Source organism: Anolis carolinensis, chromosome 2 (assembly GCF_035594765.1).
Source record: "Anolis carolinensis isolate JA03-04 chromosome 2, rAnoCar3.1.pri, whole genome shotgun sequence".
Lineage (NCBI taxonomy): Eukaryota > Metazoa > Chordata > Lepidosauria > Squamata > Dactyloidae > Anolis > Anolis carolinensis.
Genome location: NC_085842.1, coordinates 24,445,594 through 24,466,764, shown reverse-complemented (window position 1 = coordinate 24,466,764; position 21,171 = coordinate 24,445,594). Strand labels below are relative to the sequence as shown.

Here is a 21,171-nt window from a genome sequence, read left to right as displayed (position 1 = left end):
GAAGGAGCCAGGGAAAGACACAAAATAACCAGGTAGAGAGTGTTACTGTTAAAAATGAATGCTACTTTTATTGGGGGGGGGGGGGTTGTTACATAGTTCAGGGAAGGGGAAAGTGAAGAAAAAAAAGATCTTTTAACAATAGTCTGCTGCGGTCCCGCTCCGTTCCTTTGGTGATGGATCTGCGGAACTCTCCGCTGCGGGTTCAAATCAATTTGAAAGCCGGGGTCACGGTCATCAGATCCCTGAAATAATCCAGGCAGATTGAACAAGTGGATTCCTCACAGAGCTCCTGAACAGGATCCTCAGGAGCTGCTTCCATAGCTGCTTCAAGGAAGTCAGAGTTGGTTTCATTTTCTTTGATTTCAGAGGCTTGGACTTTTTATTTGGAGTAAATGACTCACTCATCAAACAGTCCCACCTTTGCAAAAAAAAAAGTGAAATAGATTTGAACTCTGGGTAGTCATAGAGAATAGGTGTTGCAGTTAGAAATCCTGATTTAGGAGTGAAACAGAGAAAGCTTGGAGAAACAAACGAAACACTTTATTAGAAAAACTTCATTATGTGATCGAAAGACACAGGTGCATCTACACTGTAGATTGAATGCAGTTTGAGCCACTTTCACTGTTATGGCTCAATGTTATGTAAACCTGGGAGTTGTTTGATAAGATCTTTAGCCTTCTCTGCCAAAGAGTGTTGGTGCCTCACCAGACTACAACTCCCAAGATTCCACAGAGTCAGGCCTTGGCAGTTAAAGTGAAGTCAAGCTGCACTCATTCTACAGTGTAGATGCAGCCTACATACAGAATTTGTGCAAAACACACTAGAGTGTAAATCCAACATGTCCAGGGAAGGACACCCAAATGATCAAAGATTTGGAAACCAAGCCCTATGAGGGATGGCTGAAGGAGCTGGAAATGTTTTGCTTGGAAAACAGAACCTTGAAAGGGAACCTGATAGCCATGTTTAAATATCTGAAAGGATGTCACCTTGAGGAGTGGTCAAGCTTGTTGTCTGCTGTTCTGAGGACTAGGTCAAGGAGGAATGAATTCAAATTGCAGGATAAAAGATTCCACCTGAACATTAGGAAGAACTTCCTGACTGTAAGAGGCTAGTCAGTGGGACATGTGGAGATACCCTCCATGCTAAAATCTCCTCTCATTGCAATGGTGTAGTAACGGTGAGGCCACGGATCATATTTTAGTTCTTGGGGACCACTGGTGGTCCATGCACCACAGGTTGGTAACCACTATTTTAAAGAGGTAATTTATTCCTTTTCTTACACAGTCTCTATTTTTTCTCCAAACCTCATCAATATAAAAGCAATGCAAGCAAACAGTCATCCTTTGGCTCCTTAACACAAGCCCATCTGTCTCTGTAGAGATAAGGGTCCAGATGACACTGAGGCAGCAGCTACATAGAGAAAGCAAATGTTAGAAAGGTTCCTTTTTGTAAGAAAGGGGATACTAACCAAGGATACTATTCCATTATCTGGACGGAGGCCACAAGGGAGCACTAGAGACAGAAGGATAGTCCATTTTACGGGGGGGGGGGGGGGGAGTTAAAGGAAGAAAAATGTTTCCATTTTTACTTGTTATTCTCACTCCCCACTTTCTGTATAATAAATGAGGGTTGTTTCCATGACATGGGTGGAGGAAATAACAGGAAAACAAGGGGAAATGGTTATACTCCTTCAACCCACCCTTCACTCCCATAAAATGGACTATCCTTCTGTCTGCAGCGCCCCCTAGTGGCCTCCTCCCAGATAATGAAACTGTACCTAGCCAAGTTTTACAAACCCCAAAGCTTATTTCAGCTCTTTCATAATGGTGATTTTATGACCATAACTATCTAGCCTGAGTCACTTTCAGTAAATAAGTTACTGGAAGCCAAGGAAGTGAAACTAGCTCTGTTTTTCCCCTTTCTGTCTTCTTCTCGACAAAAGAGCCATGGCTGCTGCTCCTCAGGATCCCTTCCAGAAACTCTGTGAGGAAGCCACTTGCTCGATCTGCCTGGATTATTTTGACAAACCAGTGACCACAGAGTGTGGGCACAATTTTTGCCAAGGTTGCCTCGATCAATACTGTGGGGATTCAGAGACAGAAGTGTCCTGTCCCCAGTGCAGGGAAAACGTTCAGAGAGGGAGCCTCAGGCACAATCGGCTGCTGGCAAACTTTGTAGATATCACAAAGCAACTTGAAAATCAAGGAGCCAAGGTGGATGAAAGCGAGGGGCAAGTCTGTGAGAAACACCAGGAGCCCCAGAAACTCTTCTGCAAAGAGGACCAAACCCCCATCTGCATGGTGTGTGACAAGTCCAAGGAGCACCGAGATCACAATGTGGTCCCAGTGGAGGAGGCTGCCGAAGAGTACAAGGTAAGACGTGACTGTGATTGGAGATCTTTTTTGTTTATTTATATATGTGTGTGTGTAACAAATATAGGGTGTGTAACTATGATCGGCCAAGGGGCACACACTAGCCACCTAGGAGACCTTGGGATTGCATCTATTCCATGCCTTCCCCCCCCCCCCCCACAGAAAACAACAAAACCCCAAAATGTTTTGTCTCACAACATCCCCTTGAGGTTTCTGGGAGATATTTTGCCATATTGTCAGCTTCCCTGCACTATTTTAGTTTTGGAGGTTACTTCTGGTTTTAAAGCAAACCTTTCCAAGGACTAGGATGGGGAAAGGAAAGGGAAGAACATCACAAAAAAGCCCCCCTCTCTATCTGAAAAAAACATTTGGGAGCCAAAAAAAAAGAAAAGGAAAAAAAAAGAAAAGAAAAGAAAAACATGTCGACCTGTGAAGGATAAAAATAGTCCTGGACCATTCAAAAACTGGAATTGGCTGAAAGGTGTAACTCAAGTTTTTGGCCACCAAAAAACATAAAAAAAACTATAGCCCAACTGAGGAAGTAGACTCAAGTCTGCAAAACATTATGCTACCAACCTCTTGCTATGAGCTCCCATCCCATATCAATATACTATTAAAATATAGTATTAAAAACCAAGTTGATCTGGAGCATCTAGAGCTTTCTAGAGAAAGTATTTAATCAAATCTACAGATAACCTAGGATCCCACAGTGGATCAGCAGGTTAAACAGTTGAGCTGCTGAACTTGCTCACCAAAAGGTCAAGGTTCAAATCTGGGGAGTGGGGTGAGCTCCCATGGTCAGCCCCAGCTTCTGCCAACCTAGCAGTTCGAAAAACATGCAAATGTGAGTGGGAAGGTAACGGTGCTCTATGCAGTCATGCCAGCTACATGAACTTGGATTTATCTACCGACAACACCGGATCTTTGGCTTAGAAATGGAAATGAGCACCAACCCCCCGGAGTTGGACACGATTAGACTTAGAGTCAGGGAAATCCTTTACTGTTACCTACAGATAATGTCAAACCTACAAATGGGGTTGTTGTATGTTTTCCGGGCTGTATGGCCATGTTCTAGAAGTATTCTCTCCTGACGTTTCGCCCACATCTATGGCAGGCATCCTCAGAGGAGAGAATACTTCTAGAACATGACCATACAGCCCGGAAAACATACAACAACCTTGTGATCCCGGCCATGAAAGCCTTCGACAATACAAACCTACAAATGTCGAGAACCAATTGTACATACATACGCAATGAGATATCTTGGAGATGGGACCCAGATCTAAAAATCCTTTGCATATAGCCCGAAGATAATTTTATACAAGATTTGTAATAGTTTTGTGCTTGAAGCAAAATTTGTGTACACTGAACCACTGGAAAGCAAAGATCACTATCTCAGTCACTTATGTGGACAATTTTGGATTTTGAAGTATTTTGGATTTTAGAGGTCCAAATAAAGAATGATCAATATGTATAAGCATTAAGCAACATGATGTACATGAAATCCATTTTGAGAGGTCCACTAGTGGGTAGCATTGCCTGGTTTTCCAAGTCAGAGATCTTGTCTACACAGGTGCCTAATGCGGTTTGGAACCCATGGAATTTTTTTTTTAACATTAAGAGGCTTTCCTGCCAGGAATTCTGGGAGCTGAAGTCAAAAATACATAGAGGAGAAAAGATTGGGATCTACTGTTTTAAAGCCTGGGAGTATATCTGAGAAGGCCCATATCTGTAAATAGGCGTCACTGACCCTGGCGCCTCCATTACTTCTTGAAAATTAGAACTGGTAAACGGGGCATGAAATAAGTACTTGGTTGAACGTCTCTCTTTCTCTCTTAATTAACCAGACCTGAATTATTTCCCCTTCTTTCAGGATCGGATCTATAATTGCTTGGAGGACTTGAAAAAGGAAAAAGAGATGATTCTGCGGCATCAAGCAGACACAGAAGATAGACAATATCTAACTGTAAGGTTTAGTCTAAGATGCCAAATTTGTACAATACTCTGCCATGATATATCGTATATAATCACATATGCTGTCCTCGAGTGTAAGCTTGGGAGCCAAAATTATGGATGTCGATATGACCTTGTAGGCATTACAACTGCAGTGGCCTGGCAGATGGAGGTACACACTGACCTGTGTATAAGTTGATCTAGGGTTTGTTTTGTCATTTTTTTTTCACACACACACACCCCAAATCCCATTGTATGAAAATATATATATAGTACATGTGTGTGACCACTTTGAGGACCACATTTGAGGCTAGGAAGAGAAGAGAAGAAATAAGAGAGTGAAATCAGACTGTTCCATAGTCTGCAATGGATGAAGTGCTTCAAGGTAAAAATCCTACTTGATAACTGACTCACACATGCTGATATTACTAACCAAATAAGTAGGCTATGTTAAAATATATTTGTTATATATGTTTTAAGTTATGTAACAAGGTTTATAGATATAGCATTACTCGTGACATTCAAATTTGGGAGCTGGTAATGCAATGGGTATGCCATGTGATGAGACATGATAGCAAAGTACCTCGGCATTGGATGTTTGTATTTTCCCTAAGTAAACTGAAAGTGTGGTGTGAATGTGTGTAAACAGCAAAAAGATTACCAAACAGACTGCTTATTCTCTCACATAATTACCCCGCATTTTCAAGTTTTTGAACTTGGGTATTTTTAAAAAGGTTTTTAGCCTGTTTTATGGGCTTTTAATTGAGTTCACATTTTCTTGTAAATATTTTTGATAGTTTTGGAAGCCACTTTGGGAGAAAGGCAGCATACAAATGCAAATACAGTAGAGTCTCACTTATCCAACATAAACAGGCCAGCAGAACATTGGATAAGCGAATATGTTGGATAATAAGGAGAGAATAAGGAAAAGCCTATTAAACATCAAATTATGATTTTACAAATTAAGCACCAAAATATCATGTTATACAACAAATTTGGCAGAAAAGTAGTTCAATACGCAGTAATGCTATGGAGTAATTACTGTATTTACGAATTTAGCACCAAAATATCATGATATATATTGAAAACATTGACTACAAAAATGTGTTGGATAATCCAGAACGTTGGATAAGCGAGTGCTGGATAAGTGAAACTCTACTGTAAACAAAGAATCTTCAATCTCTTCACTGAAAGAGATTGGGGTGAGAAACCATTCCTGTCTCATTTTGCTATTTCCCAATTCTTGCTTCTCAGCCCTGGTATCCCTGGTGGCGCAATGGGCTAAACCCTTGTGCTGGCAAGACTGGTGACTGACAGGTTGACAGATCGAATCAGAAGAGAGCGAGTGTGCTCCCTCTGTCAGCTCCAGCTCCCCATGCGGGGACATGAGAGAAGCCTCCCACAGGATGGCAAAACATCAAACATCTGCCTATCCCCTGGGCAATGCCCTTGCAGACGGCCAATTCTCTCACACCAGAAGCGTCTTGCAGTTTCTCAAGTCTCTCCTGATATGAAAAAAAAATTCCCAGTTAATAGTGTACATCTGGATTGGTGTGTGTTCACCAAATTTCCCATTATACTGAGCTCTGTGTGAATGTGTTTTTTTTTTATTCTGTCCCAAGATCCTCTTCAGGCATCTACACTCAGAAAATAACAAAGTACAAAGTACACTCCGTAAAACTTTCCACATTGTGAACTGGAATCCCCAAAAGGTCACTTCAAAGTCAGCCTTAATGGAACTCTTTTCTGTGAACATGCTCTTCCTAGAGTACTTTCCCACTGAATGTTTCAAGAACTGATCATTCATTTCCTGTTGGTCACTTTTTGATTAGCAGGATTTCATGAAAGCAGAAGAGCAAAGCACAGTTGCCATGTTTGGAGAACTACAGCAATTTCTAAAGGAACAAGAGAAGTTTTTCCTTGCCGAGATAGAAGATGTGATGAAGGAGTTTGAAACTATAGGTGATGCACACCTGTCTAGGATATTGGAAGAACGCTCTTACGTTGAAGGTTTCATCCAGGAGTTAGAGGAGCAGCAGCAACTGCCAGCCATTGAATTTCTACAGGTAGGATTATGGCAAAATCAAGAAGCTATTGGCAGGCTAGATTGGGTCTAGGTGGTAAAAAATCTGGAAACAAATCCCAGTGATGAACAGCTTTGGGAACTAGGTTTGTTTAGCTTGGAGAAGAGAAGCATGAGAGGAGACTTAATGTCCAGAGACCAGAACTTAACTCAGTGGATTTAAATTTCAAGAAAAGAGATTTCACCTAAACATTAAGAAGACTGTAAGCTGTTCAAGTGTGAACCAGGCTGCCTTGAAGCTTAGTGGACTCTCCTTCTCTGGATGCCTTTAAACCAAGGTTGATTACTTATATCTCAGAGTGCTTTAGTGGTGTATTCCTGCATGACAAGAGGTTGGACTACATGGCTGTTGTCCATTCCAACAAGATCTTCCTGATGTTTAAGTGGAATATTTTTTTTTCTCTTATAATTTAAATCCATTGATTTGTCTTCTGTTCCCTGGAGCAGCAAAAAGCAACCTGGTTTCATCTTCTGCATGGCATTCCTTCAGATATCAAAAGAATAAAAGATTACAGTATTATCATATCATCTCCCAATCTTCTTCCTAAGCTAGTTCTTTTTAGGCTTGGCCAGCCTCTTGACATTCTTCAGCTGTAGTACTCAGAATTGGACTTAGTATTCCAAGAACAGAGTGATATTATTATTTCTTTCATTTGGAACTCTCAGCTAGAATTGCACTGGCTTCTTTGCCTGCTGCATCACATTGTTGACACATGTTCAGCTTCTAGAGACCAGCTATGAATAAAAAGCCAATGTGTATATAATCATAGAATTGAAAGAGACAACAAGAGCAATCCAGGCAAAGCCTATTCTGTCATGCAGAACTACACAATCCAAGCACTCCTGACAGATACATACAGTCTCAGTTTAAAAACCTCCATATCCCAAAGCGGCATATTCCACAGTCTAACAGCTCTTATTATCAGGAAGCTTTTCTTAATGTTTATGTGGAATCCCTTTTCCTATAATTTGAATTTGCTGCTCTTTGGCCTAGTCCCTAGATCAGCAGAAAACAAGCTGGCTCCATCCTCGATGTGATATCTTTTTAGGCCATTGTGTCCCCTCTTAACCTTCTTTTTTCCAAGCTAAACATATCCAGATTCCTGTGCTGCTCTTCACAGAGCATTGGCTTCCAGGCCTCTGATCATTTGGCCACTCTTTTCTGGACACGTTCCAGCTTGTCTAAATGGCACTACAATTTATGTATGCTCCTGTTTGATTCTAACTACCTTCCCCTTCTCTTCTGGAGCTGCTATGGCTCCACTTTTAACTCGTGCAAAGACTTTGTACTCAAGAAACCAAGAGATTCATCATCGCTCACTTGGAGTAGCTCACTTTGAGAAGCTCCAGTCATCAAGGGTGTGTGTATTTGGTTATTCAGCTGCATATGAACCGACTAGAGGGAATCCACTCTTCAGACTATGACCTATGGTATTCACTGAACTGTCTTTTCTTTCTCTGTTTTTCTTTGTAGGGTGTTCAAAGAATCATGCAAAGGTAAGTGAATCCCACATTTAGGCCCATGATTAGATATTACATGAAAGAGCTGCAACCTAGACAGCGTACTGGGGGGAAGTACCGGATTCCATAAATGCACATAGTTCATAGATTATAATAGAGACACATTTTGGAAGGCTGAGATTGTATGGTTTCCCCACTCCTGCCTTTGTTAAGGAATTTGAGGTTCACTGCTTTACATTTGTCAGTTTTGTCAGCTAATTGACCCAAGAAGGAGACCCTGCCCCCATACAATTGGTCCCATTGCCAAACTACTCTCACCCTCAAGAACTTTCTTCTAATGTTCAGTTGTCATCTATGTTCTTTCTGTAACACCACCCCATTATACTTTCCTTTACAGTTTTCTTCTTCTTCTTCTTCTCCACTGAGAACATCTGCATTCTCTATATATGGTAACCTAATATATTGTTTCTCTTCACCAGGATTGAAGGGAGGAAAACGTGTAAGAATCTCAAATTCTCATTTCCTCTTGCACTTAAGTGGAAGAGCTGGGCCGTCTGTAGTACAAATAATTTCCTAATGGGTCTCATAACAGATTTCAAAGGTAAAAAGAGAATAATTGCAAAAAAAAAAAGATTACACATTTGTAACACAAAAATGGTGTGTGATGCTCAAATGTTGCACCTTTTTTACGTCACAGATGCAGTCTTATCCGGACAACAGGAGCAGCAAGGTGAGTTTCCTTAACAGGATCACATTCTAATGAGAAGGGGAGACTGGTCAGAAACTCAGTTGGGCTTCTTCTTATGTGGTTACTATCTCCATCTAATGCAAACCGGGGACCATGAATCTATACAAACATTCTAATCTAGACTATAAAGGGAGTGCAAAATGATGGCTGATCTCTGCTCCCCAGGCCATCTAGGAATTCCATTTCACACAAAGCCATGTCTTGGAAGCATGAAATTATCTTCCCTTTGCCCTTTCTCCTTTCCTTCTCTCTTTCCCTTGCTCAGACAAGACCTAGAACAGTGGTTCTCAACCAGGGGTCCCGAGATGATTTTGGCCTACATCTCCAGGACACCCAGCCAGTTTACCAACTGTTAGGATTTCTGGGAATTGAAAGCCAAAAACATCTGGGGACCCAGGGTTGAGAACCACTGGCTTAGAATATATTTTTTCAGGGTTCTATGGCCCCTTCCACACAGCTATATAAAATCCACATTTAACTGGATTATATAGCTGTGTGGACTCAGATAACCCAGTTCAAAGCAGACATTGTGGATTATCTGCCTAGATATACTGGATTATATGGCTGTGTGGAAGGGCCCTTTGTTAGTTTAGCAATTTCATGAGATTTTTGTTTTAAGAAATCTTGTCAAAATGCTAAACTAAGTATTGCGTGGGCAGGCAATAGTTAGTTTAATACAAGGAAAAAGAAGCAGATATCTGCTTCATTTGGAAGAATGCTGTACTTGCTGCACTCAGGCGGTGTTGTATTTCAGTGTCAATGTTGACTTTTGTGAAGAGGTGGCTGCCAAGGTAGCGGAAATGGTCAACATTTTCCTATGTTACACCATTAAGCTGTATTCCTGGCATTGCAGAAGGATTGGCTTGTGACTGCTGGAAGAGCACTTTGGTTTTCTTGATGTTCGATGAGCAACCGAGCTTCTCTTATGCTTCTGCAAAGGTGTTTAGAGTGGCTTGTAGGTCTTCTTCTGAATGTGCACAGACTATGTTATCATCGGCATATTGGAGTTCTATAACAGATTTTGTTGTGACCTTGATTTTGGCTTTCAGTCTACAGAGGTTAAATAGCTTGCTATCTGTCTGGTAGATGATTTCCACTCCAGTGGGAGGCTTTCCATCAACAAGATGAAGTATCATAGCGATGAAGATGGAAAATAAAGTTGGGGCAATAACACATCCCTGTTTGACACCTGATTCCACTGTTAATGGGTCACTTTGGGAGCCATTGCTGTCCAAGATTGTTGCCATCATGTCATTTGTCAGGAGACCCATTTTTTTTGGAGGATGGTCCAGAGAGCACTGCGATTTACTGTATCAAATGCCTTTGCAAGGTCAATGAATGCCATGTACAGAGGTTTGTTTTGCATTTTTCTTGCAGCTGTTGTGCAGTGAAGATCATGTCCACTGTTATTCTGGAGGGGTGGAAAACATTCTGGGATTCTGGGAGGGTGTCTTCTGAGACAGGTGGTTTGCAAGGATTGTTGCGAGGATTTTCCCACCGAAGGTTAGAAGGGAGATACCTTGATAGTTTCCGCAGTCTGTTCTATCCCCTTTTTCGAAAAGAGTGTTGATGGTGGCATCATCTGCTGGGATTTTCTCAGTCACCCACACTTTTTCAATGAGCTTGTGGAGTTGGTGTGTCAGCTCAGGTCCACCCTTTTTAAAGACTTTGGCAGGGATCCCATCAAGTGCACTGGCTTTGTTATTTATTTTTTTTGTTGACTGATAGCATTGCTGACTTCCTCCAGATTAGGCAGTGCTGCAAGCTCATCCCTGGTTTGTTGTTGCGGGATTTGCGAGAGAACCTCTTTGGCCATGTTAGAGCTGTGATTTAGGAGGTTGTAGTGCTCTTTCCAACACAGTTCAATTGATTTTTTGTCCTTCAGGGATTTGGTTCCATCTGATGGGTGTAGAAGGTGTATGCCATGGTTTCTTGGTCTGTAGATTACTTTGGTAGCTTTAAAAAAATCCCTGAGCATCATGGGTATCTGCCAAGTGTTGGATTTCTTCAGCCTTCTTTGTCCACCAGATGTTCTTGAGTTCTCTGGTCCTTCTTTGGACCTCAGCTTTTGCACTGGCATAGATATTTTTCTTAGCAGCATGGTTGGTGTCTCTCTGCCATGTTTGAAAGGCTTTTCTTATCAATTAACTGTTGGATCTCTTTGTCATTTTCATCAAACAAATATTTGTTTTTTAGTTTGGTATCCAGTGGTTTCTTTGCAGGCTGTGATGATGGAGGTCTTCAGTTTGTTCCAGTGTTCCACAACATTTTCAGGGTGTTCTGTACAGAGCAGTGGAAGTTCAAGAGGGTAGGGTTAGGTGGACATATAGATGTAAGATTACGAGGCCATGGATTGTTAAATTGGTGCAACTGTGTAAATGAAAAAAGGTGCAATATTGAAATGACTCATGTCTCATGTATCCACTATCTCTGATAGTGCAACTGTCATGTAATAGCAACTTTGTGCAATAAAGTCCTTAGTAAGGGGAGTTACTGTCCCAAGGTTGCAAGACATGAGTAGCAATGTTGATGAGGTCTGAGAGCACTCACTCCTGTAGTCACCATTAGTCAAAGCTGTCTTGGGAGCAAATAACAAATGATGAAAATATTCTGCATTTTCAGCAATTACTGTTATTGTTCAGAAGGTATGTGATTTTGATAGTCTATGCATTGAAGTCCTGTATGGAATGAGACTGCTGGGTCATATGTTTGTGTTAACTGCTGACAAGTTAATTTTGACTTATGGCTACCCTATGAATGAAAGCCCTGTCAGAGTTTCCTCAACAATCCTACTCAAGTCTTGCAGTCTCAGAAGTATTGATATGGTTGGCATTTAAGTCATTCCTTCCCTAATCAATTGTATTCCTTCTCTTTTCTTCCCTCCTCCCCAACAGCAAATATAACTCTGGATCCAAACACAGCTCATCCTCAACTCGTCCTCTCTGAGGATCTTAAAAGTGTGACATGGACGGAGAACTGTCAAGACCTGCCAGACAATCCTGAGAGATTTGACAAATATCCTATTGTAATGGCCCGTGAAGGATTTACAGCAGGCAGACATTTCTGGGATGTCATTGTGGGAAGTGAGGAGGAGTGGGCTGTGGGAGTTGCTTCAAAGCATGTAGACAGAAAGGGCTTTTTTGTCCTTCTCCCTGACAGGAGATTCTGGGCTCTAGGGAAGTGGGGAGGTCAATATATGGCACTAACCTCTCCTTGTAATTCTGTCCTCAACATCAAGCATGAGCCCCAGAAGATCAGAGTTCATCTAAACTATGCTGCAGGATTTATAGTCTTTTTCAATGCTGATACAGGACATGATCTCTTTGAATTCTCTGGACTCACATTTGCAGGAGAAACTCTTCTGCCCTTCTTTCGTGTGCATGGGAAAGCCCACCTTATAGTTTCTCCTTAATGCAGTCAAACAAACTCCTTAAGGTCCTTCTCTAGTTTCACTTTTGTAAGGGGCTTCCAGAGAGGTTTGTTCAGTGCTTCTCAAACTTACTCCTTTACAAGTGTCATTCCAAATGTATTCCCTTGTTTTCAGAGAGTTCCCTTTTCCATCTATAGCTTGATTTTTAAGTGACTGTAATTTATGTTGGATTGGAGCCTATTAGACAGGGTACAACAACCCTCAAGAACCTGTTTGTATTTTCTCACTGAACAACCACCAGTATATATAAGGAAGAAACAAAAGGAAGGATATCAGGGAGACCATCAAGTACTGAGATACAAAGGAAACTAGAAGCTGTCGCCTCTTGCATTTGCTGTTTATTTTGGCATTGGAAACTCTATTGAGAGCTAACAGACAAGATGGCATAAACTGTGAAGATGAAAAAAAGAGAAGTGTATATTGAAGGCTTCCGTGGGTGATCTTGTGATGATGACACAAAAAATCACGGGACTCCAAGAAGACTGTTTTGTTAAAAATGTGTTTGGGACATAGAATCCCAGATTTGTAAGAGACCTCGTGGGCCATGCAGTCCAACCACCTGCCAAAAAGCAGGAAAATCCCATTGCAAGCACTCTCGATAGATTGCCATCCAGCCTCTCTATAAAAACTTCCAAAGAAGGAGCCTCCACCACACTCCAGGGCAGAGAGTTCCACTGTTGAACAGCTGAACATTTGAAGTGAACCGTAAGATAAAACAAAACTGCTGAATCAATATATGAATTCGGAAGAAGAAAATGAATTAATTGCTCTTTCCAATTTTAAAGTGGAAAAATGAGGCATTAACTTTTTGGGAATCATAATTACAAAGCATAACAGTTTATTATTTCAAAATACTGCAATTATGAAAAACCGAGGTAACACTTAAAACACTTTATAATGCTAAGGACAGGGGCAGTCTGGGAGTTGCAAATATTAAGTTGTATTATGATGCTCTTGGTTTTGTATGCTAGAAGGAATGGATTGTGCTTAGAGTTGAGGGATCTTTGGAAACTGAATGCCATGATTTAAGGTTTGGGTGGCATGGGTACCTTTGGAATGATAAAGTTAAGGCACATAGGTAAAAATCAACATTTTCTCGTGACATTAAACCTAGTCGTGTCCAACTCAGTGGGTTGGTGCTCATCTCCATTTCTAAGCCAAAAAGCTGCTGTTGTCCGTAGACGCCTCCAAAGTCATGAGGCCGGCATGACTGCATGGAGCACCATTATCTTCCCACCAGTGAGACCTATTGATCTACTCACATTTTCATGTTTTCGAACTGCTAGTTTGGAAGAAGCTGGGGCTAACAGTGGGAGCTCACCCTGCTCCCTGAATTCTAACTGCTGACCTTTCAGTGAGCAAGTTCAGCAACTCAGCAGTTTAACCTTCTGTGTCACTGGGGGCTCCCATAAAGTTGAGGGATTTTTGGAAATTGAATGCCATGATTTAAGGTTTGGGTGGCATGAGTACCTTTGGTATGACAGTTAAGGCACATACTAAAGTTGCACATAAATAAATCTTATTGCCTTACCTCAAATCCTGATTATTCTCACTGCACCTAGAAGGCTATTGGTTATTTTATGTTTTTATTGTAGTTCATATGCCTTTGATTTTATATGTTTTATATGTGGTGTATTTTGGGCTTGGTCCCCATGTGAGCCACCCTGAGTCCTTTCAGGAAGATGGGGCGGGATACAAGAATAAAGTTATTGTTATATTATTATAATAAAGTTAAAAATCATTGTATTAGAAAGGTTCAAAAGAGTTTTATATAAATACAAGCAGAGAGGTTTTCCTGAGATAACATTAGTCACCTCTCTGCAGAAGGGCTTTGTCAGGAAAGAATGGGTTAAAATTTGAGATGATTGTTTTATAATAACCTTTAGTACTTTGGACAAGACAGCTGGGGAGAGAGGTGCTTTTTAAGAAAGGCAAAGTTTGCTTATAAGGATAGATTTAATCATGATAAGACAGAGCTATATAGAGAGAGTGGAAAAATGAGTTCAAGTAAGAACTGTGTAAGGATGATAATTTTAAAGGTAATTTTAAATGGTATACAAATACCTTTTGACACTAGAGATATTCAAATGAATGTATGGGAACAATGTGTGCCAAAGATATAAAATTCAGCCTCTACACTAATATAAAGGAAATGTGTATAAAATGATACATATAATGGTATCTAACCACAAATAAGGTGTCAAAAATCTAGAAGAATGTTTCAAGATGAGGCAGGCTCTTTTTCTATATGGACTTGTAAGAATGCAAAATGTTACTTGGCTAAGATGTACATGTTAAAAAATAATGGTAGATTTTGCTACCCACATGATTTGGCTGGACATTATGGATACAGAATTGAATCATAAACACGGACTACTTCTTGGATACATAACAGCAGCAAGAACATTGTTTGTTCAAACTTGGACATGAATTGAAGCACCAACAATGGAAGAGTGGGTTATCAAAGTTGCAACATTGGCCCAAATTGCCAAACAAACATGGATTGACAAGAATAAACCAATTAAAGATACGCTGAAAACCTGGAAACCATTGATGTAATTTTTGACTAATAAGAAATCAAACACTGTAATAATCTGTGGCTATGGTTGCTAGCAATTTTATTAAGATTGTTGATTTGTATCTGTATGTCTTTGTCTTCTTTCATTAGAGTTTGGATGGGAGAGTCATTGTTTGTGTCTTAGTTAGCGTTCAGTGTTTTACTTTAACACTTTGTTAATATTGTGCTTTGGTTTTGATTCCATAGATTCATTCATTTTTTTGTTTTTCCCCCCTGAATTATAATGTTGATAAATGAGATTGTGTGAAAATGATTACATATATTTTGTAAAAAAAATACCATCAAAATTATGTCCCCTCCTGTGCTGCAAACACAAGTGAAGGAATCTGCTACATTTAACTTTATCTAAGGAATGGATTCCATTTATGTTTGAATTATATGCTACTAATTTTGGGAGTCTTTGTAAGTCAAAGGTACTGTGGTTGTTTTAGATATGGGGAATCCTTTTATGTTCCAGGGTAAAGCTCACAACTTGCCAAAATGCTTTCCAAAACCCAGATGTTAGGTGAAAATCCAACTCTTGACATATGAATTTTTTCTGGTGTTAAATCAGTGCAGGGATGCTTTGCAACCTATTTAAAACGTGCTCTCCTAGGGGTGCATCCAAATGGCTAAAAAGAAAACCCTTAGCAATTTCCCACAACTGTGCATGTATATCAAAGGCTTTGCATTCAGTACCTATATTTGAAAAATGCTGGTTTTCTTTGTTCCTGCCATTATGTCCTTTCCCCTCCTTTTAATCATGGGCCACATCCAGTCTCATGCAACATTTTCATAAACTTCCATAGGGTGGATCTACACTGACCCGTTACCCCAGTACTGATCCAACATGGTGTGCACTGGATTGGCTGGAGTCCTTCTACAGTAATCGGTCAGTGTAGATGTACTCATATAATGCTTTAACAATATTGTTGTTAAACATCAGGATCATTTTCTTTTAGTGCAGTGGTTCTCAACCTGGGGTTGATTCCTAGGTCCAAAGGCTATGCATGGCGGGGTGCAGTGGTCGTTGTATTCATTGGCGATGTTTTTGGCCTTCAACTCCCAGAAATACTAACAGCTGGTAAACTGGCTGGGATTTCTGGGAGCTGAAGGTCAAAAACATTGGGGGACCCCAGGCTGAAAACCACTTTTTTAGTGCCAATACTCTCATTTCCCTCACTTGATTTTGTAGCACCAAATCTAAAATATTAAACCTATCAAATATCACCCTGTGGAGATGCAATGGGTTGGGGGTGGACTTTGAATTAGCCTGGAAAAATACCAGTAATTAAATTTTGAAAGAATGGGCACCACCACTTCAGGAACAAGTAGTCAAACTATTTCTGGGTGAAGACAAGTGGTAAACATTTTCAGGAAAATTTTTGGTTACATTGATCTTAATACTCAGCACATGTGTGTATAAAGATTGGTTATTGCAGTAAAATGTACAGTGTCATCAAAGAAAACAAAACGAAGGATAATGGTTCAATCATAAGGTCTTTAATTGCAATACAGGATGATTTTATTCTGCCTGTGAACATTTTATGTGTAATGACTGGCGAGAAGTGAATTAGGCTGCTGTTAACACAGATCTCAGGGCATTTTATCAGTTTTCTTGGCATGGTTTCCTCAGAGGTTTGCCACTGCTCTCCAGCTGAGATAGTGTGCAAAGTTCACATTGCTGCATTCACAACTGAACAGGGATTTGAACCCCGAGTCCAAGGCCCTTCTGCACAGCCATGGTCCCAGGAAAGGCGCTTCTTTAACCCTGTTCCTCAAACCCAGGCCCCCTTGAAAGGTAGAAAGCAAAGGGTCCCGGGAATGGAAAGGGGAGTATTGTAAGTTTCCCATTGCTGCCAATTGGCTGGATCTTCCCAGATCTTTTGGCTGCCTAGCCAAATACAGATTGTTCTATTTGCTGATTTTTGGGAGGCTCCTGAAAATGGATCTGGGTACTCAATGAAATTTGGATACCAAAAACAGATTGCCCTCCAACCAAATTGCACAAGCCTATTAGAAAGTGTCCCTTACTATAAGGCATATGTATGAAACTCAGGCCTGTGGGCCGAATCCAACCCACCATGTGATTTTATGTGGCCCGCCAGATGCTGGATTACAACTCCTGTATTCCTCATCATTAGACATCATGACTAGAGCAGATTGGAGTTGTGATACAGTAATATCTGGAAGGCTGGAAGGTTCGTTCTGTTTAGTGAAGATAGAGAGATTTGAATTTAGATACACGGCTTATAGATAAATGATGCTCAGCTTTAAAATATTCATTAACCTTTTCCCAACCTCTGAGCCACAAATCCTATTGGGTTGCTGTTCCTATTACCGACACTCCATACGGTAGGTAATGAGAAGTGATGGGAGTTGTTGTTCAACAAAATCTAGGGAACTAAATTGAGTAAAAACTACAGAGTACTGACCCCAGTATCCACGGGTTCCCCAGCCATGGATTCAATCGGCTTTCCTTCATAAAGACAGAAATGTGCACATCACATAATTTCATGAGTGTGGACAGCAATTTCACAGAGAAAAGTATAGTTAAGTGAACTGAAATCAATACTTTTATTTGGTACAAAATCAGAACACAAACTTACTAATGGGTACTTTCCAATTGTCAGTCCCTGTATATCACGGATTTTATTTATTTATTTATTTACAGTATTTATATTCTGCCCTTCTCACCCTGAAGGGGACTCAGGGCGGATCACATTATATACATATAGGGCAAAAATGCAATGCCCATATACACATAGAACCGAGACAGAGACAGACAGACGCAGAGGCAATTTAACCTTCTTCTGAGGGGATGTTCGATTCTGGCCACAGGGGGGAGCAGCTGCTTCATCATCCACTGTGACGGCACTTCCTCATTCCAATGTTGTAAATTAGTTAAATTTGCCTCCCCACTTTATAAGTGGTACCTTATTTCCTACTTGATAGATGCAACTATCTTTCGGGTTGCTAGGTCAGCAACGAGCAGGGACTATTTTTAATTTTTAATTGACGGGTGCTCACCCCGCCACAGGCTGGCCTCGAACTCATGACCTCATGGTCAGAGTGATTTATTGCAGCAGGCTGCTCACCAGCCTGCGCCACAGTCCCTCATTTGTTTTGAAAACCTGACAAACTAGTCCAGGGCTACCATGAGCCCAAAATAATAGATCTGGAGAGAACAACAATCTGCTAAAATCTGCAAAATGTTAGGAGCTGTACCACAATAACTTTTTTTCACACTATGTGTCTTAAGAGGAGATACGGAGCTGACCTTTTTCAATCACACAAAAGTAAGGATGAAGCGTTTCTCCAGAGAATGGGATTGCAGAGAATGCATAAAGGAAGTCTCCAGTATCGGCATCAAAAAAGGCTACACGCTCTCCAGTGCAATTCAGAGTCACTCGGATCCTTGAGGGCTCTCTTCTCAGGCGCAGAACGGGGTTCTCGGGAGGCCTTATACTCCTGTAATTGTTGTTCAACTTCCCCACGGCCCAGATTCCTTCTTCAGGACTAAACTCCACAGGTCCTTTTCTCCTCACAGACTTTCTGACCACTCCCACAGCCCATATCCCCTCACCTTTTACAAACACGTCCCAATGATGTCTGCCTGTTGTGAATCCTTCACATCCCAGCACGAAAGAACGTTGGTCAAACCTCTTAAGGTTCTTGGGCAGGTCTTGAGGTTTCTCTCCCCATCCTACACTTTTACAGTCTTCGGATAAGACGAGTCGAGGATGAGCAGTGTCTTGGTCCAGACTCACATTTGCTGGTGTTCAAGGAGGTGACAAAAGACAAACATCAGTCAATGGGGGAATGAATCCTGTCCTTATTAGCCTCTACACATTATAGAAGTTACTTTTGCACTACAACTGCAAGGCTTTGGGATATTGCATTAAGGACTTGAGATGTTACACTCTTTTAACAGCTCTGTCCCAGTAACAGAGCATCCTCCTTCTGACTGTGACCAAAATGTTGGTAGTTACAGGCTTACTCGGGGGCCCTGGTGGCACAGTGTGTTAAAGCGCTGAGCTGCTGAACTTGCAGACCAAAAGCTCCCAGGTTCAAATCCCGGGAGCGGAATGAGTGTCCGCTGTTAGCCCCAGCTCCTGCCAACCTAGCAGTTTGGAAACATGCAAATGTTAGTAGATCAATAGGTACCGCTCCGGCGGGAAGGTAGCGGCACCCCATGCAGTCATGCCGGCCACGTGACCTTGGAGGTGTCGATGGACAACACTAGCTCTTCAGCTTAGAAATGGAGATGACCACCAACCCCCAGAGTCGGTCATGACTGGACATAACGTCAGGGGGAATCTTTAACTTTACTACAGGCTTACTCATTTCAGAAAACAATGTTTCTAAGAGACAGAAACTTTATTTAATATAATAAAGTATTAAACTGTCGGAGGTGCTTTGATTGTGCTTTTCCTGCATGGCAGAAGGAGGTTGGACTGGATGGCCCATGTGTTCTCTTCCAGCTCTATATTCTATGATTCTAAACTTCACCAGGGACATTTCTCAGAACTGATTAATGTTTACTGTACCGTATACAAGGGATCTTCAAAAAGGTTCATCTCTTTTATTCTTTTGTTGGAATTGGTGTGAGCAAGAGGGGTAGTAATTGGTCATGTCTCAGAGTGTCATGTGTCTATTCTGTCCGGGAAACCAATTGCGAAACATAAATTACGCCAATGAGGAATAGTGTTCTGTCACACGCTTTTTATGGACAGAAGGTGTAGTGGGAGCACAAATCCACCTCTGTATCTGTGCTCAGTATCGGGATAAAGTCCAACTACAGCTACAACATGAGGAGTGAAAAAAGAACCCTGGAACTGACTTGCATAAACAAAAGAATAACAGTCGAAGAGGTTGTAGGAAAGCTGGATGTGAGTGTTGGGTCTGCCTATGCTCTGATTCATGACAGCCTTACGTTCACTAAAGTGTGTGCCAGACAGCTGTCTAAGCAACTGACAGAGGAACTTTAAGGGAAGTAGATGTCGTTTAACATCTAAATTAAGACGTTGGGAGAGATCTTATGGAGTTTTGGAATCCGATGTCATCTATATGCAGATGATGTACAACTCTATCACTCCTTTCCACCTAATGCTAAAGAGGCTGTTCAGGTCCTGAACCGGTGCTTGGTGGCTGTGACGGTCTGGATGAGGGCGGACAAATTGAAATTGAATCCAGACAAGACAGAGGTCCTCCTGGTCAGTTGTAAGGCTGAACAGGGTATAGGGTTACAGCCTGCGCTGAACAGGGTCACACTGCCTCTGAAGACACAAGTTCGCAGCTTGGGAGTTCTCCTGGACTCATTGCTGAGCCTGGAACCCTAGGTTGCGCCAGTTGCATCCATAACTTGAGAAGCCAGACTTGGCCACGGTGGTCCATGCTCTCGTTACATCTGAAATAGACTACTGCAACGTGCTCTACATGGGGTTGCCATTGAAGACTGTTTGAAAGCTTCAAGTGGTCCAACGGGTGGCAGTCAGGTTCTTCACCAGGAATGGCATTTTTTTAAAACAGGGAGCACACAACTCCCATTATGTCAAGTCCATGGACTGCTAGTCAGCAACTGAGCACAATTCAAAGTGATGGCTTTAGCCTACAAAGCCCAGTTTACCTGTCCTTTTATGATCCACCTTGGAGGTTAAGATCTGCTGGGGAGGCCCTGCTCTCAGTCCCACTTCCTTTGCAAGTGTGGTTGGCGGGGACGAGAGACAGGGCCTTCTCAGTGGTGGCCCCTCCGCTATGAAACTCCCTCCCCAGAAAACTTAGATCAGCTCCCTCCCTCCTGACCTTCAGAAAAAAAAGTAAAAATGTGGCTTTGGGACCAAGCTTTTAGACACTAACCTGCAGTGCAATTAAAGAAATATTGATTAGTGCAATGACAATTGGAACGGCAACGGATTACGATTTTGGATTATGTGATTTTCATTAGTTGTTTTCTTTGATTTTAATGTTGAGATGTTTTAACTAGTTATTTTAATGCATTGTGATTTATTATATTTATGTTTATGGCATCAAATTTGTGCCTTTTTGTAAGGCTGTTCTGAATCCCCTGCAGGGTGAGAAGTGTGGGATATAAATAAATAATGATGATGTGAAAGCAGTGGTGCATCAGTGGCTATGCTGAACAAAAAAATATGTTTGTTGGTGGCATTAAAAAGTTGGCATGACACTGGGAAAATGTATCATAAAGGAAGGTGACTATGAAGGAAAGGGATGTAATTTGTTTTGAAATTCTTAATAAATAAATTCTTTAAAAGTGCAGAACCTTTTTGAAGAATGCTTGTATTTATAGTTGGCGCAATTCAAATAACATATGGGCTTTCACTCCCTTTTGTCATTCCATTTGTGGAGGTGTGCCTATAAATCATAACATTGCCTATCCCCCACATTTCTGTACTATTCTCCCATAAGAATAACCTTGAAACTGTGCGACAAATCTCATAGCTGCATCATAAATCTTTTAAGTCTGGATAAGCATTCTTAGCTAATGAGAGCTTTCCCCACAAGCCTTTTCTAAAGCAAGTAATATCAGTGTAGCACACTAACACC

General features: G+C 41.2%; 2 protein-coding genes across 4 annotated transcripts in view; one reads left to right on the top strand and one right to left on the bottom strand.

Annotated features, from left to right (window-relative positions):
* The first annotated feature begins 1,856 nt into the window (after positions 1-1,856).
* LOC100558925 (zinc finger protein RFP) lies at positions 1,857-12,495 on the top strand. 2 transcript variants are annotated; one of them, XM_062973623.1, is made up of 7 exons: positions 1,857-2,372; positions 4,246-4,338; positions 6,161-6,391; positions 7,883-7,905; positions 8,349-8,470; positions 8,567-8,599; positions 11,512-12,495. In XM_062973623.1, exons 1-7 carry the CDS (start codon positions 1,947-1,949, stop codon positions 12,027-12,029), a joined length of 1,446 nt encoding a protein of 481 aa, XP_062829693.1. In that variant the 5' UTR covers positions 1,857-1,946; the 3' UTR covers positions 12,030-12,495. The 2 variants fall into 2 exon arrangements, with proteins under 2 accessions (XP_062829693.1, XP_062829692.1); XM_062973622.1 differs by having other exon boundaries at positions 6,158-6,391.
* A 3,590-nt stretch (positions 12,496-16,085) lies between these two features.
* The window catches only part of LOC100559122 (E3 ubiquitin-protein ligase TRIM7), a 28,661-nt gene continuing 23,575 nt past the window's right edge, over positions 16,086-21,171 (bottom strand). For both annotated transcript variants that reach the window (XM_008105727.3, XM_008105728.3), the window contains one exon: positions 16,086-18,379. In XM_008105727.3, the coding sequence (XP_008103934.2) occupies positions 17,862-18,379 (518 nt within the window). In that variant the 3' untranslated portion in view covers positions 16,086-17,861. The remainder of the gene's footprint in view (positions 18,380-21,171) is intronic.

Excerpts from the sequence above, each read along its gene's own strand:
- LOC100558925 (XM_062973622.1), top strand. The coding sequence starts at position 1,947 with ATGGCTGCTGCTCCTCAGGATCCCTTCCAGAAACTCTGTGAGGAAGCC. Across the intron at positions 6,392-7,882 it reads CAGCCATTGAATTTCTACAG|GGTGTTCAAAGAATCATGCA; the intron begins GTAGGATTATGG and ends TTTTCTTTGTAG. Across the intron at positions 8,600-11,511 it reads CGGACAACAGGAGCAGCAAG|CAAATATAACTCTGGATCCA; the intron begins GTGAGTTTCCTT and ends CCTCCCCAACAG.